Genomic DNA, 24,103 nt, shown 5'->3' on the forward strand with positions numbered 1-24,103 from the left:
CAGCCTGGCCAGCGGAAGCCACACCCATCCGCTGCTCTCCCGGGCAAGGGCGGTCGCCACCACCAGTCCCGGGCTCCGGGCAGGACCGGAAGTGCGGTCCGCCGGGGGCGGGGAACGGTGACCCAACGCGGAGCCCGGGGTGGCGGCCAATCGGAAGCTAGCATTCCAGCGTAAAGGGCGGAAGAGAAGAGGTCTACTTCCGGACGCGGCTACCGCCGCCGCCGCTGTGGCCGCCATCTGTCATCTCAGCTCCGGCACCAGCACCCCGTCGCCCCTACCCCGCTGCCTATCTCCTCGGCGGAGGCTGCTTCCCGGTCCTGCCACCTCTCTGCTCTGTTCTCGACGCTGACTTCTTCCCCCACATGGATCTGGTCGGAGTGGCATCCCCTGAGCCCGGGCCGGCAGCGGCCTGGGGACCCAGCAAGGTGAGTGGCGGTCGGGACTGACGTACCTGCCACAGTCGCCTTGGCTGGTCCTCTCGGAGGGCCCGGAGAGGGTGGCAGGCGCCGAAGCGGCTCCGCAGGCGATTCGGGAAGTTCTGGGCGGGACCCTGACCACCTCGGAACGGGGGACGGGCGGCGAGCCTGCGGGGCTCGGGGTGGGAGAGGCAGGGAAGGGGCACAGGCTACCAAAGTCCACCCTGGGCGGTTTGGAGTCTCCGTCTAGTTCTACACTTTGATTTCTGAACCTCCATAACATATATTTGGGCAGGACTCGCTTAAAGGTGCTGACGTTTGACGGAAAACAAGCACGAACTTGTTTTTCACCGGCCACATGAATCAGTTCAGTTATACACAGAAAGCCCGACAGAAAGGTGGTTTAGGAAGCTGTTTCCTTAACTTGGCAAGCGTGGTTATCCTACTTGGGCAGTTTCTTGTTTTTGAAGTAGTAAAAGATAAATCCAGGCGCACCCTCCTTCGGCTCCAGGCTAATTCTCAAGTGTTTACATACTGTTTAGACGGTTATGAAATTCTCATTTGCCTGGGTTTTAACGTTTAAGCTTTTCCCTGTAATAGCCAACTAAAATGTTTATTTCACATTTGGTTTCTGGTTTCAGGCTGCTTCTTTTCATGATACTTTAATTAGAAGGATGAAAAGGTTCTTTTGCCACTTTATGGAGGGTTTACTTGAAAGCAAAAGTGGGTCAATTGGGATTTTGTGTTCCTCAAATTAAGGTTGTGAAGATTTTTTAACTTCATAATGGTTCTTTTTTGATTTAATGGACATATAACAACATATTTAAGGTGTACAGCATAATGATTCGATATGTGTATATATTGCAAAATGCTCACCACAATAAGTTTAGTTAACATACAGGATTACAATTTTTTTTTCTTGTGATGAGAACTTTTAAGGTTTACTGTCTTAGCAACTTTCAAATATATAGTACAGGATTATTAACTATAGCCACCATGCTGTGCATGACATCTCATGCTTTATTTATTTTGCAGCTGGAAGTTTCTACCTTTTGACCACCTTTACCCATTTCATGCACTTCTTTACATGCTAACACAGAACATTTGTTCCATATAAAGGGTCACTCATGACTTACTAGATCTTCAGACTAGGTCTTAACAGAAAGTGGGGGAAATAAGTAGCTTTTAGATAAAGCTTTTAGGTAAATTTTTTTTTTTTTTTTGCGGTACGTGGGCCTCTCACTGTTGTGGCCTCTCCCGTCGCGGAGCACAGGCTCCGGACACACAGGCCCAGCGGCCATGGCTCACGGGCCCAGCCGCTCCGCGGCATGTGGGACCCTCCCAGACCGGGGCACGAACCCATTTCCCCTGCATCGGCAGGCGGACTCTCAACCACTGCGCCACCAGGGAAGCCCTAGGTAAATTTTTATAAAAGTTCTCATACAACCATAGAGAGAATCAAATATTCCACTGGCAAATGTGGTTACATCTATGTGTTACTTTGCATATTTTTTTCTATCAAGGCTTTGTTTACAAGGCCAAGATCAGTAGACATAAAAGGATGAAATCAGTAGAGAGATACTAATAAATATATACTTTACATGTTAAATTCCTCCAGGTAAGCATCTATAAAGCTTGTAAAAATGTCAGATGAAACAAACGTTGCTTAGAATACCTAACCTCAGAACAAACTTACAAAACTAATGCAGTAATAAAATATTTGATATCAGTCATTTTCATTTAGGTGTACATCATCAGAACTATAAAATTACATTTTAATTGTTCAACAAAAAATCATCTTGGGGTTTATTGGTGTTCTGTTGAGAAGACAGCATTTTCATAGGCAAAACAAATAGAAAGATGCTACAAGTATTACATAATCATTTCCTTCTCTAACCTCTTGAAAGACTGAAGTGATTATAGAAGCCTCTGTGGAGGAGGTAGAGGTTTGAGGAAATCTTGGAAAATGGAAAGAATATTAAAGGCTGGCAGTTCTCAAAACTTTTCCATCAGGACTTCTTTACACTCTTAAAAAACATTGAGGACTCCAAGAATTTTTGTTTATATTGGTTATATCTATTGATATTTGTCATATCAGAAATTTAAACTGAGGTATTGAAAAAAATGTTTATTAAGTGATTACGTTAATATAAGTAACATTTTTATATTAAAAAACCCCTATTTTCCAAAACAAAAAATCAGTGAAGAGTAGTATTGTTCTGTATTTTTGCAAATCTCTTTAATGTCTGACTTAATAGAAAACAGCTGGATTCTCATAGCTCCTTTTTTCTTCAATCTGTTGCGATATGTGTTAGTTGAAGTATATGATGAAAGTCTATCCTAACAAATATGTAGATTATAGCAGGCATAATTGAAGATGGGTAATAAGAGCACGGTAGACGCACTAAGAAGAAACTGAGTTAATCTCTAAAAATGCACATTTAAAAAAATATTGAAGTATAGTTGATTTACAGTTGTGTTTAATTTCTGCTGTACAGCAAAGTGACTTAGTTACACATATACATACATTATTATTTTTTTAAATTTATTTATTTTATTATTTTTGGCTGCATTGGGTCTTCGTTGCTGTGCGCGGGCTTTCTCTAGTTGCGGCGAGCGGGGGCTTCTCATTGCGGTGGCTTCTCTTGTTGCAGGGCATGGGCTCTAGGCATGCGGGCTTCAGTAGTTGTGGCGCACGGGCTCAGTAGTTGTGGCACACGGGCTTAGTTGCTCCGTGGCATGTGGGATCTTCCTGGACCAGGGCTCGAACCCGTGTCCCGGATTCTTAACCACTGCGCCACCAGGGAAGCCCAACATACATTGTTTTTTATATTCTTTTCCTTTATGGTTTATCACAGGGTATTGAATATAATTCCCTGTGCTATACAGTAGGACCTTGCTGTTTATCCATCCTATATATAATAGTTTAAAATGCACATTTATATCCTCAGCCTACTTACTACCTTCGAAAAGTTTAGAAAACATAAGAATACACATGCACACATTCTAGTAGCCACCAGAGTGCTGCCATCATATCTAATACAGACTCTGCAAAACCTCACTCTACACTCTTGAGGGAATGAGAATGGAAAAGACAAAAACTATCTTAGAACTATTATGAGAATAATTTTGACCTCTTAGACACCCTGAAAGGGACTTGGGGTCCCCAGTTACAAAATCCCAAACTGCTGTTATGAACAAAGAATTTTAGGGAATATTCCAAGAAGGGAGAATTGACAAACTGTAGGCAAAAGTGAGGAAGTGTGTAGCTCTGTTGGGAAGAGCTGTAACAAATGGATTAGTGGTACTCCTCAAAACTGTCAAGGTCGCCAAAAACAAAGTCTGAGAAACTCAGAGCCAAAAGGAGCCTAAGGAGACATGATAGCTAAATGTTATATGGTATCCTGGATGGTATCCTGGAATAGAAGAGGGACGTTAGGGGAAAACTAAGGAAATCTGAATGAAGTATGCACTTTAGTTAATAATAATGATTTGGTTCATTAATTGTGACAAATGTACAGTATTAATACGGGGAAGCTGGGTATGGGGTATCTGGAGACTCTCGATACAATCTTTGTGATTTTTCTGTAAATCTAAAACTACTATAAAATGGAAAGTTAAAAAAAAAAAGATTAGTGTTGTTGTACAGACCCAGATCACGTTTTGCAGAGATCCTTGTTTTGAGGAGTAAAATTACCCACTTAAATATTTTGCCTAGATTGTCTTCTGCCTGCATGCATGAGCAGAAAAAGGACCTTCCTGTAGGGTTATGGTTCTGTTGACTTGCTTCAAGTTGAGGACTGAATTTTTTTTATTATGTGCCTCCTTCATGTTTGCTTTTTTTTTTTTTTTCAGTTTACTTGATTCTTTCCCCATAGTTGTGTGCAGTAAAACCTTAAAAAAAAAAAGTGGGATGGGCAGCTGGGGATGCATCTTTAGGAGTAGAAGGAAGGGGAAATGATTTCCCGCTAATCTGCAGCCAGCCAGATGTGGGAGAATGGTAGTTGTGATGACCCCAAGTTACTGAGTTTAGTGGCGGCAGTTTCCCAGAGGAGAGGAAAACAGGGTGGGTGAGGGGTCTTCAGCGAACCGGAATCAGGGAGCTAGTGATGGGCTTGATAGATGTCATTTAAAGCAGAATAACTAACTGGAAAGGATTGTGTGGCATTTCCCATCAGATCTTGATGCAGTGGGAAGTTTATGTTGGTGAAGGGAGTAGTGGGAAAGGACGTTGGATCGCCAGGATAGAGCAAGATGATGAAGGGCCTTTTACTCTTATCTCCTTAGATTTATTATTATTTAAACATTTGACAGAGTTTCTCTGTTCACAAGGAGTGTTTGACTTACTGAAGAGTTGCAAGATGACGACACAGGATTCGCCTCCATACACCCCCTGGTGCCCGTTTGTGGGAGGAACCCCCAGTGCCTTTTGTAAGCCCCCCTCAGGGTGGTGAACCGCTTGTGCCTGTGGAGGACTGTCCCTGCCCAGCAGCTCTCCCTCCAGCCCAGAACATTTTATGGAGGGATTTTGGCTACTGCTTTGAAGAGTTTGGATTTGATTTCAAAGTTTAGAAGTTGGCACACTTTCGGAAGTCTTCACTTATTTATCCCACCCAAGGAGATTGGCTCAGTGTGAGGTTGCCCAGCTGAGCCAGTCAGCAGAGGTGCAGGGAAGTACAGCTCTAGAGTCTGAGGCTCTGAGGAGCAAGGTCAGTAGGCGTGGGCAGTTAGGGTGTCCTGGTGCCCTCTTGGTCTCTGCATGTTTCCCTTTCTGATTCAGTCTATCTTGGGGGTAGGTAAATCTCTGCCACAAAATAACACAGTTACTGCCTCTCATTTTTGCCTCTCCGGGGGATTTTCCGCTGATGTTTTAACACCTTAGAATTGATTGACTGCTGGCAAGAGATTAGAAGCATCAGAAGTGGGTGGGCAGGGCTTCCCTGGTGGCGCAGTGGTTGAGAGTCCGCCTGCCGATGCAGGGGACACGGGTTCGTGCCCCGGTCCGGGAAGATCCCACATGCCGTGGAGCAGCTGGGCCCGTGAGTCATGGCTGCTGAGCCTGTGCGTCCGGAGCCTGTGCTCCGCAACGGGAGAGGCCACAGCAGTGAGAGGCCCGCGTACTGCAAAAAAAAAAAAAAAAAAAAAAGTGGGTGGGCAGGGACTTCCCTGGTGGTCCAGTGGTTAAGACTCTGAGCTTCCACTGCAGGGGGCACGGGTTCCATCCCAGGTCAGGGAACTAAGCTCCCATATGCCAAGTGGCACAGCCAAAAACAAAACAAAAGAAATGGGTGGGCAAAGCAGCTGACTGCAAGGTGGAGAGAAGGACTTTAATATAGGAGGGGTGTAGAAAGGCACCAGACCTCTACCGCCTAGGCACAGCCTGGCAGTTCCATGAGATATCTCCAGGTTTCCTTTTGGCACATCTTGTTCAGTAAATACTTGAATGCCTCTTTATGTGTGAAGCTCTACACTGGACTCAGAATGAGAAGACCTTGTCCTTCAAGGGGCTCTTGCTGTGTTGTGGCTGATGCATTTAACTATCTAACACTGATATGGGAAGATAAAGGAAAGGATCTAATTTTGTCTGATAAAACTGAGATAACCCTATGGAAGAGCTGACACTTAATTGGGCGAAATAGAGAAGGAAGAAAAACCTTTGAGAGAGAGGGGGATGTGTGAGGGGTGAAAGGTGTGGAAGGGTGAAAGTATGCCATATTTAGCATTTAATTAGTGTTGCCAGAGTCTAGGATAGGTGAGAGTCAAGACTGGAAGGATAAATTAGGTCAAGCTGTGAAGGGCATTCCTTCCTGAGAAATTTGGATTTTAGACTGCAGGCAGTACAGCAGTTTGCTTCTCCCATCCCAGGACAAGGTGCTTAGGGAAGCAGTATAGCAAAACACTCTTAAGCCCTACTGCCTTGGTTCAAATCTCAGCACTTCCATCAACAGTGTTATCTTGGGTTAAAAATCTTTTCTGTGTCTCAGTTTCTGAATCTATAAAATGGGGATGATATTGCAACTACTCCAGTGTGTCACTTAATCTATGTAAGTTAGGTGTATTTAGCCAATATAGAGAATATCCCCGTGATGCCTGTTATGCTACTGTTAGTCATTGCAAAATGTGATTGACAGTTCTGAGCTAGAGAATACAGTTACTTGCCTTTTGGAACCTGGACTTTGATCAGACCAAGCATTTCTAGGCTAAGAGGCAGCATTTTATCTTCTACCTAGAAGATGCAGAAGCAAGTCAGCAGAGTCATGTGGCCAAAAGATTAGCTATATTCTCCAGATTACAGAGAGCTTCAAGAGTACAGACCTCAAAATCCTCACCAGGAGAGAGCTCAGTTGCTGACAAGATCTGAGTCAGTGAAAGTCATACCACCTTGAGGAAACCTCCCTGTTGTTTCCAGGCCTGGCCTTGTAGAAGGCCAGAACAGTTCTGCAATAGGCTAGTATAGGTGGGGGCTGGGGGCATCTCACCAGTCTCAGGGTGAGACTAGATAAAACTTGATTCTGATTCACTTAGGCATAAATATAATGATCATTTATCACTCTTATGTGCTTCACCCTAACAGTTTGAACCAAATAAATCCCTAAACCTCAACGTTACGGACCTTGAGCAAGGGTAAGTTGCCCAGTTATCCCTGGGGGTCACCCCAGCAGGCCCTTAGACCAGCTAGAGGGCCTGTACTGGCTAAACTTGATTAAACAATTTTGTGGCCAAAACACTTACCATCATATGCTGTATTCTAAATTAGACTCTCAGTAATAGTTAAGCAATGAGTTTGGGTTTTATCCTAAATGCAGTGGGAAACATTAAAACAATAAAGAGCTTTAAGTAAGGAACTGAACCAATCAGATCGGCATTTTAGGAAAACCATTACGCTGTGGTGTGGAGAATGGAAGCAAGCAGAAAGATGAGTTAGGAGGCTCTTACAGTAGCCCAGTGATGGGAGGATGTTACCTTGGAAAGGGGATAGAGAGCTGGGCAGGTTCAAGAGATACTTAGACATCTTATTCAGTATTAACGGTCTTAAGCACTAGACTATCAAATGGAATCATTTGCTGCTGCTAAGTAAAGCCTGCCCCCCCCTCAAAAATTAGGAGTTGTGAAGTAAACCTACGGTTTGTACATATTTCAAGAGGGCTGAGATAGTGATGCCATTGAGGAGGGCTGAGTGGCTGGCCGCTCTAGAAGAGTCTCACAGAGTATTACTTTGCCCTAGTAGTATTGTTTCAAGAATCTATTTCTCAGCTTCCAAAGTTCAGAAATATAGGATTCATTGTTTGTTATTGCTGTTTTTATTTTGGCATATTCCAAGGTGTCTTGAAAGGGGCTGCCACACACTTTTTGCATGTAGAAGACTTACTGCTTAAATTAGAAGGAAGTGTAACTTCTAAGTGGGCTTTGAATTGTGGTAGTTGGTATAGCCTGTTCCTGTAAGAGAATCTACCCAGAAGCCAAACTATAAGCAGAAGGTTGCTTGGTGAGCATGGAATCAGAACAAGGGGCATTACATGAACTCACTGGCTAGTCGGTGATGCTAGAGTAACCTGTGCTTCCCCTCAACTATAAGGACATACCCACCAGGCAGGCTAGAGAGTGCTTTTGGCTGTCGTAGTTTAGGTTTATCTTTGATTAGATTTGAGCTGGGATATATTTTTACTTTTAAGAGGATTTCTGCAAAAAAGGTAAGCATTCCTTTTGAGTTGATTTAGATAGTCTAATTCTCAAAAGATAACCTTATTTCCAAGTTTGGAAAGTACTTTAAGTTCATTATTATGAATTGTATTGCCCTTTTTTTTTTCATAGTGTCCATGGGCTACCCCTCAAAATACAATATCTTGTTCTTTGTCTGATGTAATGAGTGAACAGTTGGCTAAAGAATTGCAGCTGGAAGAAGAAGCTGCCGCTTTTCCTGAAGTTGTGTAAGTAAAATTCATAGAGACTTTATTTTATCTAGCAGCTTGTTATAACAGTCTTAGGATTTGATTAGTGATTGTCATGACAAATGATTCAGAAATACATTTAGAAAAGCAGTGCAATAGAAAGAGCACCGTATTGGGAGTTCACTGATACATGGGTTTTGGTCCTAATTTTGTGACTAGTTTTCAGTATTATCTTGGGCAAACCACTCTGTTTCTCTGGGTTTTAGTCATTGCAACAGTTGAACTCTATTATCAAATAGATTAAAAAATAATGAAGTAGGGTACAGTTTTGATCAAATGTTTGTTGCTTATCTTTTCATATATATGTTATCTCTCCTTTGATCAGAACACAGGACGAATGAATTTTGGGTCTGTTTGGTTTTTATTATAGGCCCTTTAGCTTTCTCTTGAAGCTCTCCTAATCCTAGTTGGTGCTTTCACAGGTGCCTGCTATTGATCAGAGGGCAGCTGGGCAGGAGAGGGTGAAGGGTTTGGTAAAGTTATTTTCCATTGTTTCTTCAATACAGTTAACACTGAAAAGGCACATCTCACCCATAACTGGTAGCGTCTCTTTACACAAGCACATTATATTAGTCTATACTGCCTTATTTTGAATAGTGTTGCTGAAGGACCATTTATTACTGGAGAAAACACTGACACTTCCAGCGACCTAATGCTGGCTCAGATGCTACAGATGGAATTTGACAGAGAATATGATGCACAGCTTAGGCGTGAAGAAAAAAAGTTCAATGGAGATAGCAAAGGTACTATGACCTTATTGTGTCAACTCCATCGGGTGGTAGAAAATGCTTGTAACGTGCCCCTAAATAAATCTTCAACCATTTTTGCCTTTTAAGTTTCCATTTCCTTTGAAAATTATCGAAAAGTACATCCTTATGAAGACAGTGATAGCTCTGAAGATGAGGTTGACTGGCAGGATACTCGTGATGATCCCTACAGACCAGGTATCAGTGCTTTTATTTTCTGGGGGCATAGAATGGGGATGTAGGAAGACTAAATATTTTATATTTGTCTTTGAATCTCATTTGGTAATTTACTATTAGGTTCAGATATCTTTTTCAGATAATAGTGAATGCAGCAATTTAGTCTTTGCTATTTTTACATACTTGGCTTGTCTTAATCACCTTTAGCAAAACCAGTTCCTACTCCCAAAAAGGGTTTTATTGGAAAAGGAAAAGACATCACCACCAAACATGATGAAGTAGTATGTGGGAGAAAGAATACAGCCAGAATGGAAAATGTAAGTTACAGAAGTATTACTCTGAATCAAAAGTTTTATTAGAATAAGTTAAAAACATAGCATTCTAAATACAATATCTTTAAATTTCTAAAAGTATCCTTCATCCTTTCTAAAGATATTTTAGATGACAGTATAGCAACACCGTGGAAACTGAGCCACTAATGAGAATATAATGTACCTCAGAATAAAATCCTACATCAATATTAAGAAAACTAGTTTGATTTACATTGATTCTAAAATTAGGAAATGGTTCTTCTGAAAGTAACATTTTTCAGCATCTTATTTTCCATAAAATACCCAAGAAATAGATAACAATGGTGATTGGGGGTTAAGAATGGGAGATAAAAATACTTTCTACTGTATACCCTGTTATAATTTTTGAATTTTTTATCTTGTGCCTGAACTACCCCTGCAAAATCAGAAACACAATGTAATTTTTAAAAAATAGGAGAGGGCTTCCCTGGTGGCGCAGTGGTTGAGAGTCCGCCTGGCGATGCAGGGGACACGGGTTCGTGCCCCTGTCCGGGAAGATCCCACATGTTGCGGAGCAGCTGGGCCCGTGAGCCATGGCCGCTGAGCCTGCACGTCCGGGGCCTGTGCTCTGCAATGGGAGAGGCCACGACAGTGATAGAGGCCCGCGTACCGCAAAAAAAAAAAAAAAAAAAAAAGGAGAAAAAGAAAAATGGCATTTTTTCCTCCTTCATAATTATCGTGGTTAATATAAAACATTTAGACTTTAGAATACAAATACTTGTTAAGTAAACATATTCTAGAAATAATCCAGATCTGACTCTAGAACAACCCTGTCCAGTAGAACCTTCTGTGATAATAGAAATGTTCTGTGTCAGTGCTGTCTAATATGGCAGCCGTATTCGACAATTGAGCACTTGAAATTTGGGTGGTACAACTGAGGAACTGAATTCTTAATTTTATTTTAATCAATTTAAATTTAAATATTCACATGTAGCTAGTGGCTTCCATATTGGACATAATTGTCATGGTGTGGGCATAGCTTGTGATTTTAACCCACTCTTCAAAAATAATTGGCTATGAAAATTTTTTTTTTTGGTAAGATTTGGTATGATTTCGAAATATAATGTATCCTTTGTCTGATGTAAAAGCATAAGGTATTTTAGCATATGTTCAAAGCATATGCTAAAATACCTTAGTTTTTAGATGTGTTTGGATGTTTTCTATGCATATAATAAACCTTCCCTTCCTTTGGGATACAGTTTCTTTAAAAGCCTTGTTTCCCTTTCTGTTGGGCTTACCAGTGAGTTATTTTGCTTTTTCCTCTGTAATACCTGTGGGTTCTGCTTTCATAGCATTATCATCTATTGAGTAGAAAACCCAGTCCATGTAAAACTGATTTTCTCATTGTTTTTTGTTTTCACTTCCCCATTTTAAAGTACTCAGATGCTAATTTTTCTTCTTCTTTTTGGCAGTTTGCACCTGGGTTTCAGGTAGGAGATGGAATTGGAATGGATTTAAAACTATCAAACCATGTTTTCAATGCTTTAAAACAACATGCCTACTCAGAAGAACGTCGAAGTGCCCGCCTCCATGAGAAAAAGGAGCATTCTACTGCAGTAAGTATTCTTAACGTTTTTGTTTCTGTTTTTTTAGTGGAAAGATTCATATTAGAAAACTTCATGTTCAGGGAAAAAACAAGATAAAACTTCATGTTTGATATTTTTTTCATGAGATTGACTTTTCAAATCAAAGATGTAAATAAAACCCAAGTAGCTTTGCCATTTGACTTTTCAGATTTCATGTAGTGGTTATTGATCAGTTATTCAAAACTAACATTTCAGTGGTCATAATTAATTTGGACTGTATAGTTTACATTGTGTATGAAAAGTTGTTTCCTGTCATGACATATTTATAATAATAGTGTATAATGGTTTACCTTAACAAAGATAGTATATAGTATCTTAAGAATAATTTTTAAACCTTTAGAAAAACAAACTAATGGTAAGTACATTAGGAGAGCCATTTAAAATTCAGAGATAAAATTTTGACTAAGCTAGAGTCTGATTTTTAATGGTTCTTTTAGATATTCACTTTCAAAGACATTAGAGTTACAGAAATGAATTGTATCTTGACAGCACTCTTTTAAGAGCCTGTTGTATATACACCTAGGTAAATTAATAAAGGTTAAAAAAAGTGTATATTTTGAATGTTAGATATTAGAAATGGCTCAGAAAATGTTTTGTGATTACCAGTTATTTTCACTTACAGTGCTTTATCTTTTGCAGGAAAAAGCAGTTGATCCTAAGACACGTTTACTTATGTATAAAATGGTCAACTGTGGAATGTTGGAGACAATCACTGGCTGTATTAGTACAGGAAAGGAATCTGTTGTCTTTCATGCATACGGAGGGAGGTAAATGAGCAAAATACAATACCATCATATCAACAAAAGCTTAGCCCCTTCTCCCTGATATTAATGGATTTATACAAAATCAAAGTTCATTCTGCATGGCAAGCAGTAATTTTTAAACTGTTACTGTAGGAAGTCTCAGCAATATAGGGATGTATAAAGAAAAACACAACCAGGGGAGTTCCCTGGTGGTCTAGTGGTTAGGATTCAGCTCTTTCACTGCTGTGGCCCACGTTCAATCCCTGGTTGGGGAACTGAGATCCTGCAAGCTGTGCGGTGCAGCCAAAAAAAAAAAAAACCACAATCATCCCAATTCTGCCATCCAGAGATAACCATTAATAATTATGTGTAGACTCCTCCAGTCTTTTTTCTATGAATATATTATTTTTCACATTATTGTAATTATACCATAACATACAGGCAGCTGTAAGTGGCATAGCAAAATCTGAACCTGAGTTTGACTCAAAACCCACGTCTTTCTACTGTGGGACCCTTTGGTACCAGGTTGGGAGGGCCATACTTAGATCAGTTACCAATTCCTACCCTTTTCATAATGCTTTCATTATTTAAAGAAATGTCTTTAAAGATCTTATGCCATTTTAGAGCTAACCCACTTTACTTTTGTTATGAGGGCTTAGTTGAGTAAAGGATGTTATGAGGAAGAGAAAAAATTTTAAACGTGGATGCTGTTGAGAGAACGTGCTTAAGCCAGGAATAGGAAGTCATCTGGTTACTTAGCTTTGAAGTCTTACTAGTTAAGCAAGACTTACTAGCTCAGCTATTCCTTTACCTGAACATTATTTATAAAGAAAAATGTTAAAACAGATTACAGATTATTCTAGTTTTTTTTAGGTTTAGAAGGTATTTATTGTATACTTAAGGGGATTCAAACAATTACCGGTCAAGTCCTTGTCTTTGGTTTTCTCAATTATTGAACTAGTCTCCCTTTCTAAATGAGACATATAAATATAATCATGTATTGAATTATCCTAAGTTCTGAAAGGAAAGGGATAAAATGAATTTTAGGATAAAATGGCTCAACATTTTTCAAGCAACGTGATCTGGAGCAATTTACTAAATGTCGTTTAAAAACTGACCCTTACCTCATAGGATTTTGTTGGGGGTAAATGAAATCATGTTTTATAGTACCTGGTATATATTAATTTTAGTAAACATTTATTTTTTTCTGGCTTTAAGCTCTTTTGCCCTCTTTCCAAATTTCAATTGAGCTTTCCCTGAGACCAGGCAGACATAACTTAATTGCACAAATTATTTTAAAATGAAAGATTACTCATGGTAGAAATTAAACTGTACAGAAAGGATTAAAATGAAGGTAGCCTTCATCTTACCAACTGTCGCCCCACAGGTTTTTCCTCTAAGGGTAACCACTGTTAATAGTTTTTAGTCTAGCCTTCCAGAAATTTTTATGCATGTATTTCTTATTTTGTTTGTACAAAAGAGATTATATTCTGCATTCAGCATCTTCATTTTTCAGTTAATGTATCTTATATCCTTTTATATTACTGGTTTATATCATACCAGTTTTATAGTAGAACATTCTACTTTGTGAATATATAGGAATATCTTTGTACATATACTTTGGTGTGCTTTTGCAAATAAATCCTTAAGCTAAATTCCTAACATTTGAAATTTCTGGGGCAAAGACTACATGCATTTTTTTCCCCTTTCTGTTGAACAGTGGAAGGTCTTATTGAATGGAAAGTACCAGATTTTGCTCACTGTTTGGGCCTCTGAGCTGGCTATTGTAGCAAGCAATGTTTCTTGATTTCTTTTATTTATTAAAACTTAACGAAAAATTTTTTTCTTGTGTGTCACACCAAAGACCAGAAATCTCGAATTTGTGTTTACATTTTAATGGTAGGGCAGATGCAGTTTTCTCTACGAGCTAGTCAAATCCTCAGGTTGTGTACATTCTGAATGTCAGTAGGTATTACCAAATTGCCCTATGAGAAAGTTGACCAGTTTATGCCACCACCAGCAGTACGAGCCTGTTTTCCTCATCCTCATCAGTGCCTAGTCTTATCAAACAATACTTTTTTTGTCAGTGTGAAAGATGAAAAGTACCTTTTTAATATTTTGGTGTGCATTTATTTACTATGGTTAAGTTTTTTTTTCTTTTTGAGTGTATTGGCCTCTTAAGTTTCTTTTTCTTGTCAGTTGCCTTGTTTAGCCTTTTCCATTTTCTGTTTTACTTAATGATACTTTGATGTAATGAATGAGCTCCCTTTCCTACTGGTGGAATTGGTATTGTAATCTGTACTTTGGCATTTGTAAATTAGCAAAGCTAGAGAGCATTCGGTTTTCAGCAACTGAGTAAATATTTTTTAAAGTGTATGTTAGTTTTCTCTGCTACATAACAAATTACCACAGATTTAGCAACTTAAAACAACACCTATTTATTATCTCATGGTTCCTGTTGATCAGAAGTTCGGGCAGGCACGGCTTAGCTGGGTTCCCTGCTCAGGCTCTCCCAGGGCTGCAATCTGCGTGTCAGCTGGGCTACATTCCTTTCTGGACATGGGTTCCTCTTCCCTTGGCACAGTTCAGTTCCCTGCAGCTGTAGGACAGAGGTCTTCACTTTTTGGTTGGCTGTCAGCCAGGGGCTACTCTCAGCTCCTAGAGGCCCCTGCAGGTCCTGGTCATGTAGCCCTTTCATACTGCAGGTTACTTCTTCAAAACCAGCGGGAGACTCTCTCCCTTCAGTCTACTGAGACTGAGTCTTAGACAATGGAATGTAATCCTGGGCATGACTATACCATCACCTTTGCCATATAATGTAAGCTATTCAAGGGAGTGGCTTTGCCATATAATGTAAGCTATTCAAGGGAGTGGCTATCCCTCCCACACTCAAAGGGAGGGGCTTATACTGGGTTGTACACCAGGGGCTGGGATCTTGGGGGCCATTTTAGGTTCTGCCTGCCACAAAGCTCTTCTGGGTTCTGTCACTCTCAGGTTGGCCAAGTAATCAACAGTTATTTGAATAGTAACATGTTCTAGATTTTTCAGGGAATAAGTGTATAACATGTTTTCTACTGTCAAAGAGCTTATGGTATAGCCAAGGGGAGAATGTTACATAAGAACCGTTATGGTCCATTAAAGATAATACATAATAGAGTACGCAGTTAGACAAGTGAGACCTCGGGATAGGAATAGAGAACAGAAGAAGATCATTGCCGGTCACATTCAAGGAAGAGGTCATGATGAAGTTGGATCTCAACCTGGATTTTAAAAATAGGTTAAAAAAAAAAAAAAAAGACAACCCTCCCCACCCCCCAGTACTGTGTGCAAAAAGCTAGTTGCAGAATTTATACAGTATACCATCTATTTAAATTTTTAGTTATACAGAATGTAACATACATGGTTTTTTAAAAATGTATGTTTGTGGATACTTACGTATGTGTGTGTATCTTTTTAAAAAGACTAGAAGGCTCCTATTCATGATTGTGATTGTCTCTAAAGAGTTGGAATGGGGACTGAAACTACCAGGGGTGGTAAATAATCAAAGGGAACTTCAACTTTATCTGTAAAGTTTAATTCTTTAAAAAAAAAAAAAAGTGGGGTGGGGCAGGGGTGCTGAAAATGGGAGGATTGAAATTTAGGCGATGAGATTTGTCAGTGAGGAAATTAGAAGGTATATATGTAGAGGTGATAAGATGTAAACTTGTGTAAGCAAACCAGAAATTGGTAAGGAGGGCCTTAAAAGCTAGGCAGAGGGATGTGTAATTTAGTGAGAAACAGAAGTTTTTTTAGTAAGAGAATGAGGAGATGAATCTTACAAATTAGATTTTATCCTAGAGACCTTCCAAGTTAGGGATCTTCTAAGTGGTGTTTTTGATAGGGCCTCATCTACCTATGGTTAAATTATTTCAGTGACAGGAAACTTACCATCTCAAAATCCAAAGACGTCTATTATAACATCTTTAAATTATTGGGAATTTCTTCCTTGTAAAGGATCTCTAGTCTGTCTCCCTGAAAATTGGTTCATTCATTCACCAAGTATTTGTGCAGCTTCGGTGTTCCAGACCCTTCTAGGTGCTGGGGCTACAGCAATGTATGGTACAAGGAAGGTCCCTGCTCTCATAGAATGTGCTTCCTCCCCACCCCTCCCTTCAATCCCCTTCCAGGACTATCAGATATGTGCTACGCAAATAGATAAAATAGGGTGATGTCATAGTGACTGGTTGACTGCTTTGTATCTGTAGGACAGGGGAACCTCTGATGAAGGTTTCGAAGGTGAGGTGTGTTTCGAAGGTGAGAATGGACAGTCTGTGCTGTTGGATTGGATATGGGGTGTGAGAGGATAGATTCTTGGCTAGAGCAGCTGGGTGGTGCCATTTACTGAGGTGAGAGACTGGGGATAGGCAGGTTTAGGGTACAGTTATCAGGAATTCTGTTTTGGGCATGGTAAGTTTGAGGTGCCTTCTCGACATCCAACTGAAGTCAAGTAGGGATGAGATAAATAGGCCTGAATTTCTGGAGAAAGTCAGGACTAAGGATAGAAATGTAGCAGTTATCTGTATTTAGATGATATCTAAAGCCATAGAGCTAAGTCACACTTCTTAGGAAGAGAAGGCAGTTAGGAAGAGAGGGCGTTACTTAGAACCAGTTAGAGTTTGTACTGTAGCCTTCTGAGGCTACCTGGAGGAGGAGGAGTCTGCTGGGAAAATATGGTCCTAGAAAGAGGGGATTGGGAGTTTGAGTCAGATTCTGTGCTCTAGATGTAGTTCCTTTCTTTTCCAGATTAACATCCCTTCAGAGGTTCAAAGGTAAATCTTGTCTCTCCTTCCACCTTTCCCCTTTGGTTCGAACTGCCACCACCATGACTCAGATCCTCTCAGTGGCTCGCTGTAGTGGGACTGTTGAATTAGCACCCTAAGCATCGTCTAGACTCTTTTGCTCCCTTCCATCGAGTTTTGCCTCTGAACCATCCCAGGCAGACCATAGCCTATTTTAAAGTGTCTAGGTCTTCATTGTTCCTCAAGTTTAATTCCATAGTCATTAAATGAAGATTATATTATGGGTTGTTGAAAACTGTTGAGAATTTATTTGTAAGTGTGTTTTATTAAAAAAGCTAAAACCTAGGGTTTTCTTAAGACCTCAAACTTGAAGGCTTAAAATAAAAAACAACCCAAGGCTTGACATTCTCAGAGAAGGCAGATCCACTTTCATGTCATAAAATCTTTATTTTGAAATTGTTTTGTTATCTGGCGACTTGGACTGACTTAATGTTTGTTTCTTCCACTTAGCATGGAGGATGAAAAGGAAGATAGTAAAGTTATACCTACAGAATGTGCCATCAAGGTATTTAAAACAACCCTTAATGAATTTAAGAATCGTGACAAATATATTAAAGATGATTTCAGGTTTAAAGATCGCTTCAGTAAACTAAATCCGCGTAAGATCATCCGCATGTGGGCAGAAAAAGAAATGCACAATCTCACAAGGTAAAGAAAATCATTGTGCTAGAAGTCATCTTGGGTGATCACCTGTTTGTATTAGGCCTACCAGCCAGGCAAAAAACCCACACTTTCTTTTAAATTCATTTATAGAAAGTATGAAAGGCCTTGAAATTCTAGTGCTTAAGGAAAGTTTCTGTAAGAAAACATTTCCATGTATATAACCTGAATTCATACTTGTAGGATGAAAAATCCATTTTGTTTTTCTTTCCTCAGTAAAGTTTGAGGGAAATTAAGTCATTTTCAACTGCAGATATTTTGTCATGTATCTAAATGCTATCTTTTCCAGTTTCCAGTTAGGCATATTACAAACAATGATTTCCTTTTTTGTTTCAGAAAATGTTTATTCCATCTAATGTTTGTTCATTTGGTGAGGGCAGGGTTTTACCAGTCAAATTGCATTTTGCTTTAATTTATTAGGCTTGTTTCTCAATTCTCTACGCAGAATTTTTCAAGGAATTTGTTTTGTCAACCAAGAAATTAATAATCTTTCTTACATACAAACCTGCCCACATCTGAACCATGAAAGCTTTTAATTTTAGTTTGCTTTTCCTAAAGATGTTTGCTTTCAAAAGTAATTATATCTATTAGCTGCAAAAGTCTTCTACTTAGTAGGACTTCTAATTAGAATAATTTCCTAAGAGGTCTTGCTGCCCTCCGATCTCTTTTCTGGATTACTAAGATCTCATCACTGCCTTTCTTAAAATTTTTCAGTGGCTCCCATAGTCTTTGGTGTAAAGTTCAAAGTCATCTTGCGATGTGGAGCCTGCCTGTCTCTGTAGCCTAAACCCACATTGCCCTTCCTCCTACTCATGATCCAGCTGCGTTGATTTATACACACTCCCCGCATGGACTGTGCTCCTGGACTCCTCTGTGCATTTCCACAGCATCTCCCCACAGCATCTCCCCACAGTTTGAACCTGGCTAATTCCTATTTGCCTGCTTCTTCCTTGATGCCTCCTACCCCCACCTCTGCCAGTGCATGTACCACATTGCACTGTAATCATCTCCTCACTTGTCTGTTGTTTTCACCAGGCCACAGGCTCCGTGAGGGCAGAGGCTGTTCTTACTGCCTTTGCCTTCCAACATTCCCCAGATTACAACATAGTGCCCCCTCATTGCAGGACCTCGTTAGATATTTGTTGAATAAATGAAATTTCCTCTCCTTCTGATCTTTACATTCTTAATCATTTCTTTCTGTATAGAATGCAGAGAGCTGGAATTCCTTGTCCAACAGTTGTGCTACTAAAGAAACACATTCTGGTTATGTCTTTTATTGGCCATGATCAAGTTCCAGCCCCGAAATTGAAAGAAGTAAAGCTCAGCAGTGAAGAAATGAAAGAAGCCTACTATCAAACTCTCCATGTAAGTTGTGCCTTTCAGACCATTCACACCCCAACTTTAAACAATATTTCCTCTAAACTAAAAAAGAAATTCCTAAAATAGTACTATTTTAAGGTGATATAACGAGGACAAACTGAAGTTTGTGAAGGAATGTTAATATTGAAGAGTTGTCTTTACGTCATTATGCGTGTGTCTTGAGATGTTTTAGGAAAATCATAGTGGAGAAAGCGAAGGCTCAGTTGTTAGCATTAATGACATAGAAGCCAGAAGCTATTGTTGACAAAACTTCATTAAATAAAACTTGATGTTACTATATTTAGCAGATATAGTGCTTCATTAGTTTGTATGCCTTCTTGAAACAGTGAAGGAAATACCTTTCCTGTTGGGAAATTAGAGGGAAGCAAATTTGGTCAATAAAAGTAAGTGATGATGGGGCTTCCCTGGTGGCACAGTGGTTGAGAGTCCGCCTGCCGATGCAGGGGACACGGGTTCGTGCCCCGGTCTGGGAAGATCCCACATGCAACGGAGCGCCTGGGCCCGTGAGCCACGGCCATTGAGCCTGTGCGTCCGGAGCCTGTGCTCTGCAACAGGAGAGGCCACAACAGTGAGAGGCCCACATACCGCAAAAAAAAAAAAAAAAGTAAGTGATGATGAAAAGAAGATAGTAAGGAGTGGTTTCTCCATCTGTGCAGGCATTAGAGCTGGGAGGCACTTGTCAGGAGTCTTGAGGAGGCTATTTGTACTTTGGGACAGCAACCAAATTCAGTCTGGGGTCCTTCAAGCTTAAGAAAATGCTCATATTGTTGTTGTTCCTCTGTATTGTCTTTTTTTTTTGTCTTAATTGAATAGTGGAGAAACATGTTTTCTTGGTTTATTTATTTATTTATCTATGGCTGCATTGGGTCTTCATTGCTGAGCATGGGCTTTCTCTAGTTGTGGTGAGTGGGGGCCACTCTTCGTTGCGGTGCGTGGGCTTCTCATTGCGGTGGCTTCTCTTGTTGCAGAGCACGGGCTCTAGGCACGTGGGCTTCAGTAGTTGTGGCTCGTGGCCTCTAGAGCGCAGGCTCAGTAGTTGTGGCGCACGGGCTTAGTTGCTCCGTGGCATGTGGGATCTTCCCAGACCAGGGCTCGAACCCATGTCTTCTGCATTGGCAGGTGGATTCTTAACTGCTGCGCCACCAGGGAAGTCCAAAACATATGTTTTTAACACAGTCTCTGTGTGGAACTCTTATATCATGCGGCAGTTGGTGTGAATGTGAGCGTATTATCCAAATTAATTTTTTAAGATATAGTTAGAGAGATAATCCAACTTTCTCTGCCTTCAGTTGGAAAACATTCAAAGAAAATTAAGCCTACTTTTCTGGCTTCTTTTGGCTGTGGGGTGGCTGGGGAAGAGATGAAGTAGTGATGTGCCCTTCCTATTTGATTCTATTAAAGCTGGGAAACAAAGCATTAATGCTGATTTCTACTATGAGGCTAGGGCTCACCATCAATCATGAATATATAATGCCACTTAATTAAGAAGAATACTTCTTTCCCACTCTGTCTGGCAGGAAGTACTTTTTACCTTGGAGTTCTATACACTCCATAGAGCTTTCAGTGGGGTGTTTGCCCTTTTATGAAGGATAAGCCTAGGTCCCCTGGTTAGTGACCATACCTGACTTACGTATGTGGGAATCCAGGACTACCCTTTGGTCTCTTGATCTCATTGCTGTCACATGGATAGGGAAGTAGAGTGTCACGTGCTCTTCCCTTCCGTTGTCTCACTGTGCTCTCACCCTCCTTCAGGGTAGGAAAAAAAAAAAACAAAACCAGTCCTAGACTGTACAAAGAAGAAGTAAGTTCTTTACCCTAGTTTTGCTCTTTATGGAAGATGTTGGGTGACATAGACATTTTAGTTGTGTAGGTAAATTAGAGTTTTTCCTTCATTTTCTAAATGTCTGCCTTGCCTCCTTACAGTTGATGCAGCAGTTATATAATGAATGTACGCTCGTACATGCCGACCTCAGTGAGTACAACATGCTGTGGCATGCTGGGAAGGTGAGGAGCATCTTGTTAACGTTCAGGTTAAGTGACGTGATGTAAATTACTGAAGGTACAGAAATCACTGTGTGCTCTGTATTTAAATAGGTCTGGTTGATCGACGTCAGTCAGTCTGTAGAACCAACCCATCCTCATGGCCTGGAGTTCTTGTTCCGTGACTGTAGGAATGTCTCACAGGTAGGCATGTAAACTAACTGTCTTTTTTATGGGCTATAACATATTCAAACATTTTTCTCACGCCTAAGGCAAGTAAGGTGACTGTATTCTTAGAAATTAAAGGAAGGGTTTAGTTAACTGGTTGCTTTCAAGGTAAAAAGACAAAGATTTATCAGATTTCATTTTTTGCAAGAATTTGATTGCGTGCCTCACGTTTGGGCCACGGAATTAAATTTCCAAGAGAGTAAGTTTTTACTTTGGTTCTAAATATTTAAGCAGTCAAGTAGACATTTAATATATGCACAGTGCTTTAAGGAAAGCTGGCCTGAAGCAAGCCTGCATGCTTCCTGCCGTTGTTATTATACTAAAAGAATAGTTTTCCTAGTGGTATAGTCTGACCACATTCTCTGAGGCAGGGTGAACAGACTAGGGAAGGTAAAACTCAGTAATCACAGAGTTGGGAAGCATCTGTTTGCTATTTCTAAAGGAAATGAATTGTCAGCAACAGATTCAGATAGAGATGTTCTTTCTAAATATGACAGAACAACTTTATTTTGGAAATACTTTCTGAGCCTACTGGAAAATTTTACTTCATGGGATTTAGTGATTATTTTGTGTCTACTCATTCAAAGCAGTGCCAAGCAATTTTATATATACCACTCATACATAGCTGCAGAAGGTGCAATATGACAAACTTACTAAATCTAGAAGACAGCCCGGATGTGTGAGGACAGTAAGCAAGTAGAACCTGAGTGTAATTATACTTGAATTGGAAACATCTGTAGCTTAAAAATTATGGAAGGAATTCACTGGTGTTTTACAAGTACACCATTCCCTGTTTTTGTTTGTTTCTAGGAGAACCTTGCTAATAAGTCTACTGACTTTCTTATATTTCTTTACTAGTTTTTCCAGAAAGGAGGCGTAAAGGAAGCCCTTAGTGAACGAGAACTCTTCAATGCCGTTTCAGGCTTAAACATCTCAGCAGATAATGAAGCTGATTTCTTAGCTGAGGTAAGTGTTATAAGGCTGTTTTTCACCTTGCTGATAGTGGGGACCTGGATAGAGTAAATAATGAAACCCAGAGCTAAGTTTATCCTCTCATCCCCTCAAAAACAAAATTAGAGATTTTTCCTTTCTTGAGATATTGTTTTTGATCCTTCTTTTCCAGGCTTAAACCCTAGGATAAACATAACAGCAAAACACTTCTTCAAGGAGTTCATAGTTTGGTTGAGATAGACAGATAACACATTTCCAGTATATGCCTTTTTCCCTGACTGGTAAACACTCCGGGTGACACAAAAAGCAGTAACACTTGGTCCCTGCCTGCCTTTAACTGAATACAGAGATTCAGCAGTGGCCATCCTTGGAAATACCCAGTCATTACAATATGGATCTACAGAACAGTACAAAAAAAAAAAAAAAACCTCCGGGGAAGGTCTCTTAATATTGAACAAAAACTGAAAAGTGAAACAGCAGCTAATTATTCCCAGCAACCTGCCAAAGCAGAGAATGATTATAGAATCTGTTCCAGAAATCCCCATATTGACTTGAATTTGGCCAAGCTGTGCTGGAGTCTAAGGCCAGAAGCGAAGTAACAGGAAGATTGTAAATCCAGCCTTTTGTTCAGTTGCTCTGTACAGTCACTGGTTATTACTGCTGTTGAATCGACTTTGGAATTTCCTTTTTCTTGTTCCCTGAAAGCTGTTGTATATGTTATATAGTAAAACGTATCTGATGCCAATTGCTAGCTTGATAAAGACACTAAACATCAACCCTGGTAATGTAATCAAGTAAAAACATACATGTATGTGACCCACTGTAATATGTGTCACACACTGTAATTCTAATTCAAGGCCAGTGTCATTAGGAATGACCTAGTTTTAAGAGAGTAAAAATACTGGTTCAGTCTCAAGCATGATTGCTGTGAAGTAGGATTTTGACAAATGGATTTAATATATTAATTTTATAGATAGAAGCTTTGGAGAAAATGAATGAAGATCATGTTCAGAAGAATGGAAGGAAAGCTGCTTCATTTTTGAAAGATGATGGAGGTCCGCCAGCCCTATACGATGAATAGTACTAATATCCACTGCTTTCAGTGTTGACACAGTGGTGATTGTCAGCTGCCATTAGCAAATGAAGTTATGCGTGACTTGAAATACTAAAACGTGCGGAGTGTACAATGGTGCTTCTGTGCTTTTTTTCCCTTGTAACCCGTATGCCAGGTATGTGGCATTTTTAGCTCGGCATTGAGAGACTGAAATGTCAACTACCTCTCATGATATGAATAGGATAATATAATTCTTAACAGCTACAGGTTATCTAGCTGAAATCAACCTGATTTTAAGGATTTGTGGCATAAAATGTTTTGATGAGAATTTTTAACATTTCCAAATATGGGAGGAAGGACAGATGTGTTTACAAGGGAGGTTTTTATTACAACTTACTTGCTTTTTTCACCTCCCTGTTTTGTGTTGCGTCTTTCCTCATATATTTTATTTGCCTAAAATTAGCCCTTCTCAATTCTTTTTCCAGACTGTGACCATGATTCTAAAGGAAAATTTCTTCTCTTTAGTAGCTGATATAAACGGAAATTTGGTTTCAGAATGGCTGACAGAAATAGACATAAGCAAAGTACTTTTTTTTGGTACATCTTGAATTATGAACTGAATTCTTCTTTTCCACACTCATATGCAAGGAAAGGCATCATCGGTTTCTGAAAGAGATAAATATATAAGTACTTTTCAACTATCCAAGTTATTTAAATTTAACTTTCAGCTTTTATACATTTAGGTGAAATGGTTAGGATGTAACTCACGGTGCAGCTGCTCTGCATTTATAATGAAAATGTAAATTATCTAGAAGGACAAAATGGAATCTTTAACCATGTTTGACATATTTTAATGAAGTCAGTGAAACAAAGTTCAGTTTACATTTCACTCAAACTATATACTTACTAATCGATTTTGAGAGAAATATAGCAAGCTAATTAGAAACATTGTACCATCAAATGATGAAATAATCAAATGATGAGAAGTATGTATAAAACAAGTTGGGTACCAAATTAACCAACTAATTTGAACTATCTGGCCTCA

General features: G+C 39.8%; 1 protein-coding gene across 2 annotated transcripts; it reads left to right on the forward strand.

The window, feature by feature from the left end:
* Positions 1–362: 362 nt before the first annotated feature.
* On the forward strand, positions 363–23,469 carry RIOK3 (RIO kinase 3; the record flags this gene model as incomplete). Of its 2 annotated transcripts, none has more annotated exons than XM_079717962.1 (13): positions 363–425; positions 8,229–8,344; positions 8,963–9,108; positions 9,202–9,309; positions 9,496–9,605; positions 11,051–11,194; positions 11,864–11,991; positions 17,256–17,453; positions 18,671–18,830; positions 20,769–20,849; positions 20,940–21,029; positions 21,912–22,019; positions 22,978–23,469. In XM_079717962.1, 13 exons carry the CDS (start codon positions 363–365, stop codon positions 23,083–23,085), a joined length of 1,560 nt encoding a protein of 519 aa, XP_079574088.1. In that variant the 3' UTR covers positions 23,086–23,469. The 2 variants fall into 2 exon arrangements, with proteins under 2 accessions (XP_079574088.1, XP_079574089.1); XM_079717963.1 differs by having other exon boundaries at positions 9,011–9,108.
* Between the last annotated feature and the right edge of the window lie 634 nt (positions 23,470–24,103).

The sequence above is a fragment of the Hyperoodon ampullatus genome (genome assembly GCF_949752795.1).
Source record: "Hyperoodon ampullatus genome assembly, chromosome: 13".
Taxonomy (NCBI): Eukaryota; Metazoa; Chordata; class Mammalia; order Artiodactyla; family Ziphiidae; genus Hyperoodon; species Hyperoodon ampullatus.